General features: G+C 38.3%; 1 protein-coding gene across 1 annotated transcript; it reads right to left on the bottom strand.

Moving 5' to 3' along the window:
* Positions 1 to 212: 212 nt before the first annotated feature.
* LOC133926715 (uncharacterized) lies at positions 213 to 5194 on the bottom strand. Its single transcript, XM_062372752.1, has 3 exons — positions 4954 to 5194; positions 828 to 1030; positions 213 to 715 (listed from the first exon to the last, which is right to left on the bottom strand). The coding sequence occupies exons 1-3, from the start codon at positions 5056 to 5058 to the stop codon at positions 451 to 453; spliced, it is 573 nt and encodes a 190-aa protein (XP_062228736.1). The 5' UTR covers positions 5059 to 5194; the 3' UTR covers positions 213 to 450.
* Between the last annotated feature and the right edge of the window lie 3293 nt (positions 5195 to 8487).

An 8487-nucleotide genomic window follows, 5' to 3' on the forward strand; every position in this document is an offset into this window, starting at 1 on the left:
TTCCAATGTTATTATTGAAGAAATAAACAAACAGCAAATTAGCATATGGCAAAGTGGTCATTTGCACAACCATTCTCTATAAAGAAACTGAATCCAAACCGTTAGCCAAATTGTTTTCAAAAATAATTATATATTTATGATAGAATTCGGAACCAAAACATTTATAGCAAAATCTGAATCTATTAATGAGCCCTTAATGAATGGCATAGCTATGGCGACATTAACAATGGATTAATTTGAAGCATTGAAGACATCCAAAAGCTAGCAGCGCATATTACAAATAGCCAATCCATATTTGTTCTCGTTTCTTACCTCCTAAGAAGTATCGCCTTAAAAGAGTACATTTGCCAGAAACTATGTCCCAGATTCTACTAAAAGCGCTCACCGCAATGTTACGGAAGATATCACAAATAGAGATAGGTTTTTATCAGACGAGTCATATCAGGTTCCTCATGCATAGCCAGCCATGCCAACACTGGGGGTTGTCTTGCTGATCTTTTTCGAAGCTTGGCTTGTCGCCTTTGTGTAGTACATGTAGAAGTACACGTTTAGAATCATGGTGAACACCACGAAGACTGCTCCGGCAATAAACACTCCTTTGCGCAGAGACTGGCAAGTCCAGTTACCCGCATATACCATATCTCTATACTTGGTGTGGTATGCGTTCTTCGTTGCTCCAGCAATCAAGCAGGACTCCGCAATTGCAAATGTGATCCTGCAAATATGAAGGGAAAAAAAATTCTTTATATGGTGGGGCAACAAAACTTGGGAAGTACAAAAGATTATTTCTGTATTTTTTGGCATGTGTAAAACAGCTTAGAAATTACCATGAAGATGCAAAGTATATAATGGAAAAGGCTCTGCTTCCACCTGGTGCAAGTGGTGTGCCAAAGCACATGCATCTCGTAACACCCATAAGCAGTGACTGGCCTGAGAGAAGAAACAGGAAAGCACCAACACCATAGCCAGTAGCAATATCGGAATCATAAACACAAAATGTTGTATTGGAGCTGTCCGTAACTATTGAACCCTGTTAAGAAAGAGTAAAAGGTAACAAACAATTCATGATCAGAAGAACCTCTCATGCAGCTCTTATACTTCACAAAAAAACAAATTCAAACAAACTAATTTTTTATTTGACATAATCAACAGTACATGCTGAACGGTTAAATGTTGAAGGATAAGATACTTACCCAGTATGAATTACTCCTCATGACTTACTATATCAAATGAATTTTGTTCAAATGAGCTCACCCAACACAAATTCAAATCCTCCTTGATAATTTCATAGCTGCAAGTTACTTAGCTCTATCATTAAACTGGTTTTTTTTTTCATATTCAGTAGTTTTTTACCTTCCAGATATATTCCATGTGTTAGAAATAAGTTTGGTTGAGTTTACATTATTTCTTAAGGATCAAGTCAAGTTGTCCCTTATAAAAGTGATTACATTGTATCTATGTTTCCCAACAAAAACGAAAGTAATTATTTTCACCCGACTAAAGTCTTCTCAAGCCATGCAATCCGGCTCTTCTATATAGTGTGCTTACCCCACAACTATTCAAACAATTGTAGTTTATCATTCTATCATATGAAATGCCAAAATAGAACTAACTTTTGGATTCATTTAACCTGCAATACAAGTGACCACTGATGAATAATCAGATTATTTTGTTATACTTCTAAATCCTTGTTTCTAATCAGAATATTTTGTTACCGTTGACCGGTTTTATTTCAAAATACTTCTAAATCCTTGTTTCTAATCAGAATATTTTGTTACCGTTGACCGGTTTTATTCCAAAATACTTCTAAATCCTTGTTTCAAAGGCTTTTGCAAAAGAACATGCCATTTAGTTGCAAAGGCTTATTCCATGGGCGCATAAACATGAAATCTACGGACATGTTATCATCAAAAAAGGTTCGAAGCAGACATGGATAAAGCTCCAGTTAGAGGGCAACTGACCAGAAAGTGTGGCTACATGGCTCGACCAAATAGGCCAGGGGCAAACACAACTTACACTAATATTTTATTTGAAGATGGTGAAAATACAAGAATGCATGGATACTGACAAAATTTATCCTCTTCCATTAATCCAGTTGAATAGCCTAAAAGCCAACATATAAGTGTATAATCCTAAAGTGGCCACAAAGGGAGTGGCAAAATTCCACACTTTGTATATTCAAACTATAGGGATAGAATGCATTTATTATAGTAAATTCACAATAGCATTTTGTGAACATTTAAAAGGTTACCTGAAGCCCTACAACTGCTATGAATAAACAAAATTAGAGGTCCTCTCCATCACACTTTGCATGAAAAAATTTAGCACACAAATAAAGCATATCCTGAATATACGGTGGTCACTTGGTCGTTTTTCCTACATGTGTCCAATAGGAAAACCAATAGTTACCAGAGTCGTGGTTTGTTGGGTTAGCAGTAGGGGTTCACAGTTAGCCATTTCTTAAAGGAAAAGGTCTGTCTTTCATCCCTCAACTATTAACGCGGTTTAATTCTTCTCCCTCGACTTGAATACCCGAAATATTTCGTCCTCCATCTTTTAAAATTGTTCAGTTACCGTCCCTAGCTCATTTCAGAGTGCTTTCGCACACGTGGCACTGCTAATTTAGATTCTACATGACCGATGACCCAGCTATGTTGAGCCAGCCTCTCCTAGAAGGGGCCCAACCGTCAGCCTCCTCACCTTCTTCCTCCTCTCCTCACCTACTTCCAATCTACAATGAGACCAAAAATTTCTCTGTTCCTCACTTTGGAGGCTAGGGGAAAATTCAGGCGTCGGGGCAAAGTTGCAGGTGCGGTGGTGCAAGTTGAGGGGAGCCTGAACAGCTTGGTCCGGCAGGTTAACTACGCAGCAAGGCACCGGCCACACAGGCTGCGGCAGAGTGGCGTCCTTCCGTTGATTCTTGCGATGGCTCAGCGATGAAAGAGCGCCTGCAGGAAGATGATAACGAGAGGAACAAGATGCTTGAATCAATTTCTGGAGAGATAAAGAATGGGAACGAATTATAGATAAAAGAAGGCAGTGCTTTGGTTGGGATTGAGCTCACCATGAGCAACAAGGGCAAAGGAAGCCCGAGTTCCATCTTCCTATTGACCAAACGAGCGGAGCAACGATTGAACTAGAGGTAGGCTCAGCTATGGCTTGCTACTGCATGATGCGGTGACACATTCCACCATCCCCTTGTTGTTGCTGCATGATGCACTAAAAAGGAGCTACCGAAATTGCTCCTCCACGAGATGAGCCGCTGCCTATTGGCTAATTCTATCCCGTCAACGGTAGTGCGGGAGATGAGTAGTGATTATCATACTACACTAACCCCGGTTGGTTGCCTTATGGGCAAATGGAGCCACCGGCTTTTGTTTTTCTTCGCAAACTATTCTATTGTGTTTATGTTACTTGTGCGCTAGAAATGAAGCATGTTACTCCCTCCGTCCCAAAATATAGGGCGTATTAGGATTTGGAAAAGTCTTTGAAAGTATACTTTGACCATTAATTTATTTTGCAATATATTATCAATTGCTACAAAATTAATATTGTACTAAAAGATCTATGAAATATAGATCTATTGATACAACTTTTGTACATTAAAACATGCGTATAACTTGACTAATTGTTGTTCAAAATTTACGAAGTCTGACTTTTCCAAATCCTAATATGCCCTATATTTTGGGACGGAGGGAGTATATATTATGATAATCCAACACTTATTTAATTAAGTTGGGAGCTCATGGACTTGTATGGTTGAGCTCTCATGTTTAATTCTTAATTAGTGCCCTCTATCTTTTTGAAATTGTAATATGATCCAAGACTTGTAATCTAAATTTGGATTATGCACTCCTATGCCTCTGTTGAGGTGTGAAATGTTGTAACAATATGTGTGCGATAGTGCTTGATCTTGCAAATTACCACAATTGCACATAGGGGATTACCAGAATTACCTTCGTTTCAATTGATGGTTGCATGTTATTTTAGTTGAGGTTTAACATACGACGCACCTCTTGGTAAGCATATGTTAGTCCTAGACTTAAGTGGACAGCCGGCCGCTCAATTGAACCGAGTGCGATTTGTGCGGATTTTCTCAGTGAGGGAGAGGTAAAGGATGTGCTAAGTCGGCAAGGTTCGCCCACGTCACAGCCTAATCAGCAGCGCCATGTATACAAAACCACTTTGAAATGAGCCAAGGGACTGGTACCAAACAATTGTAAAAGATGGGAGAGCGAAACATTTCTGGTATTAGTGTTGAGAGACGGAAATTAAACAGCATCGATAGTTGAGGGACGAAAAATAGACTTTTCCTTTCTTAAAAGTAATGGTTCGCTAAGGGCATGCCTCTTTGGTTCGCGAATGAATACTCTGTTTCAATACAGGAAAAAATTAGGATCAAACACAATATTTGCATCAACATAACATGAGCACAATGATTGTTACCAACACAACGCTTTCAAAAATCATCTAGAAAAAAGTAAGGGTTCCAAACGTAAAATCCAGTAAGACATGTCACTGCGCATGATAAAACAAGGCTAATAGAATATAACAGAGTATGAATGAACTGCAGAGTGCCCTTTCCATGTAAAGATTACAGATTAACTAAAAATAATATGTTAGACATCCTACACCATTACCAATCCAACACTCTATATTCTTCCTAAATTGTTAAGTGTTACAAACAAGTGATGCAGACAATACTCGAGGTGGTTGAGCGATTATTCCTACTGTTATGCTTGGATGTGTTGGGACTGAGATATTATGATAGCCGCAAAACCCTTGGTTAAACCAAATAGCAGGAAGCCTTCAGTACAAGCCTAAAAAACCACCCCAAGATCTCCGCGCATCCTTGCGATCCAGGGTATGCGCAGATCAGGGTTGAAATAACATCGTCTGGTTTTTGATGCGGGAAGCAAAAAAGAAAAGGCGACGTGCGGGGTCTATCAGTACCGTGCTTCGGCGGCGCTCGGCGGCGATGGCGAAGCCGAAGGCGGTCAGGCAGAGGGCGATCACCAGAATGTGCACCAGTATGGAGCTCCTTCCCATCTCCCCCATAGCCGTCCCTCTCTCTAGGTTCACTCTCCTCCCCTGGGGCAGGTGGGTTGTACTTGCTCTCGCCCTGGTTTGCTCTGTTTGCTGAGAACGTTGAAGCGGCTTGTGGGGTGGGGAAAGAAAGCGAAGTGTGATTGAGAAGACAGCCGCAAGTGCGGGTCCGCGATTGAGGAAAGCGGGGAGTGCGCAGTGGGCCCTCGCCGGTCACTTGCAGTAAATAAAGAAAATGAAAAGCTTGCTACGGAGAATGTGATATTTAATGGGTAGTTCTCGTTTAGCAATTTTTTTAATTTAATTAGGTGAAGCAATTTTTTAGTTTATGTTTTGAGTTTTACATCAATCTAATAATATAGAAAATACAAAATTTGCATCTTTATATATGGCTACTACCGCTTCTTTTGCGCTGGCGCAATTGGTCTAAATAGTAACGTAGTTTAGGGCATACCAAAAGTTGGTCATGACCAAAACATGTGAAATACCAAATCGTGGGCATAGCAATGTTTGGATTGAAGTTGGCCAAATCTACAAATAAAGCATGTGGGACTTATATATCATTAATTTTTTTACGTAGAAATATAATAAGTGAGATATTGTAGATTTAATTGTAAAGAATACAAATGTTTAGATACATAATTTGAGTGATATTATCATTTGAAGATTGTTAAGCCACTTTTAATGCTTTGTTTTTTTATGCCTAAAAGAGAGAGAGTAAAAAAATTGATGTTAAAAAATAAGCTTCCAATGTGTGTGTGTCTAGCTAGTTTCTTGAGGTGCCTTGAAGTAATTTATGATCAAATAATCATTTAGGATTACTTAAAGAGCTACTTTCTTACATAAAAAACAAACTCATTCTCCCCCATCTTTAAATTACTTATCATATTATTATTTTTATTTAGATAATTAATTAATATCTAAGAAACTAGTATTAAGAGTAATCATAGATCATAGTTTTTGAACTTCGTGCAGCCAGTGCCTTCCTGCCACGTAGGGCTAAGATGGTTTGTTGGCAGCAGCAAAACGCGGGTGAGCGCTTTCCTCACCCCAATTTTCGCTCGTGTAGCGTGTGCTGGTACATTGGCAGCGCCAAATTTTGTTGGCACACCAATTACTTGAAAGAGTATCAAACAACGACCAAATTTTATAGGCACATCAAAATTTTGGTAAGGTTGTGGTTGGTAACAAATCAAACATGCCCTTACTCTTCTGATTAGTAATGCCTATTCTTTTCTATGCTAAGCTAAATATTAATCGCTGGGGCAATCTCTCTTCCAAGCTCTTCCTCGTGTATGTCGAGAATGTATGAACTTAGTCTTATATTAAAAAAATAATTCTTAATAAATTATAAAGGTTTAATATGTGAAGAGATAGTATAGTTTGTTAGTCTCACTTTACTAAGTAAAAGTGGATAAAGTGGAGAGAGACCAACTTAAAAGGAGTTGTGTGCTCCATCCTATTAGCTCATGTGGATAGTAGTATTACAAGAACATACGTGTGTGCACTCCTCATCGAGGCAAAGGCGTGGGCACAAGACACCACATGAATGGTCCATTAAAATAGAGTCCAGTAGCTTGTGTAAGTGCAACATTCTTTTGCAGTTTCGTGGCATATCTCAACCATGCAGCTTTCACCATATATACTTATTGGGTGCCACCATAAAGTAACACACGAGTTAGGATTTGTTCCTCTTTCTCTCTGTTGTGTCATCATAGATAGACTAGTCCATTCCACTACGCCAACATACACCGGCCATCAAAAGAGTAGATCTTCGAAAACAATTGCCCTTAATATCCTATACTAGGAAAGGACGAATAAGGTTCTTAGAAGCTCTCGATGCGAATACTCACAATCTACTTCCTCTATGTCATCTTTGTAATTGTCTTGTGCATCATCATCATGATGCTTCTACATTTCTTATTGCCAATTGGTAAGTTCACTATAATAAGATCTTATTTCCTCATGTCTGGTATGCTTAGTATTTTACTGTTTCTATCATCGATTATATTAGATAGTTATACTCTTGCTATGTGATTATGCTAGTTTAACTTGGTTCATGTTCATGATTTATCTATAGATTAAATTAAACCTAAAAATGCTCTTTAATCCAACAATCCAAAAACATTGTTGTAGACATTTTGGTTTAACAATGACTCATTTTGCCAATGCACTAAGACCGGATAAATTTATCAGTGTGCACTTTAAGAGATGACAGGTCAAAACCACTGTGTGCCTTATGGCTATAAATGCTATTGTGTTGCTTCTGAAAAAAAAACCGAAGGAACCCTTACTCCTGAACAGAAAAATGCATTTTGTAGGATTCATTCTTAGTGTTCTTATAGACTATCTTTGTGATATGTATATACACATAAAAGATACAAAGGAACTGCGAGATACACTAAATACTAAATTTGGTGCATCAAACTCAAGGAATGAATTGTCTGTCATGGAGCAATATCATAACTACAATTAAGATGGTTGATAACCATTCTATAGTCGAGCAGGCTCATGAGATATGATACATTGCAAAGGAATCTGAACTCTTTAAATATCCGTTACCCGATAGGTATGTGGCTGGAGGGTACTATATTTTTTTTCCTTTTTCTAGTTCTTCTTCCAAGTGCAGGATAACCCTAAAGGGTTATGGGTTTTTAAACCAATGGGAGCTTTCCCTTTACCACCTACCATAGGGTCCCCCACAAGGTTCATAACTACCCCCGTCTTACTAGGGGCATTTAACAACACTTATATTCGGCTCTACCGAAACTTTTTTGGTTTACCCCAAAATTACCCACTTGTTTGACCGTTGCTAAGTTTTTTTTATACCAAACAAACCTCCCTAGATGGTAATCTTAAAGTGGCCGATTTACCCTCTTTTGCAATTAGTTTCTACAACACCTGTTGCTCTAGCTAATTTCCCACCCCTTCCACGTGTATTACAACAAGTTCCATTTATTTAACTGAATGGCTTGTAATGGTTGATTTATAAAATCTATTGGGCGTCTAACAGATAGAACTGTATCTATTTTATTCTTCTCTATACCTGCATCAGCCTCTTTCCATATTCTATTGCCTTGTAGATCATTCATTCAATTATACAAACTAGAGAATAAACAAACGCTCATCTCGATTACGCTACGTGTGTGGGATCCATTTTTATGAGTACCACATAGTGTTATTCGTAATACAAATTGAGCCAAAAGAAAAGAAATAAATGTCGCATTCATAGATAGTCCGTGTGAACACCTATATTTTTGACTTAGTGACGAGTGTATATTTAGAATGAGAAAAATGCAAATAGCCTCTACAAGTCACTTCAAGTTGCAAATACCACACTATAAGTAATATAGTTGTATTTAGCACCCTAGAAGTCTAACTGTTGAAATATCCCTCCTAGGTTCTAACTTGATGCCATGTTAACATGTTTTCTATGAAGTG

Source organism: Phragmites australis, chromosome 8 (assembly GCF_958298935.1).
Source record: "Phragmites australis chromosome 8, lpPhrAust1.1, whole genome shotgun sequence".
Classification (NCBI taxonomy): domain Eukaryota; kingdom Viridiplantae; phylum Streptophyta; class Magnoliopsida; order Poales; family Poaceae; genus Phragmites; species Phragmites australis.

Excerpts from the sequence above, each read along its gene's own strand:
- LOC133926715 (XM_062372752.1), bottom strand. The coding sequence starts at position 5,058 with ATGGGGGAGATGGGAAGGAGCTCCATACTGGTGCACATTCTGGTGATC. Across the intron at positions 1,031-4,953 it reads CCGAGCGCCGCCGAAGCACG|GGTTCAATAGTTACGGACAG; the intron begins GTACTGATAGAC and ends CTTTCTTAACAG. Across the intron at positions 716-827 it reads ATATACTTTGCATCTTCATG|GATCACATTTGCAATTGCGG; the intron begins GTAATTTCTAAG and ends TCATATTTGCAG.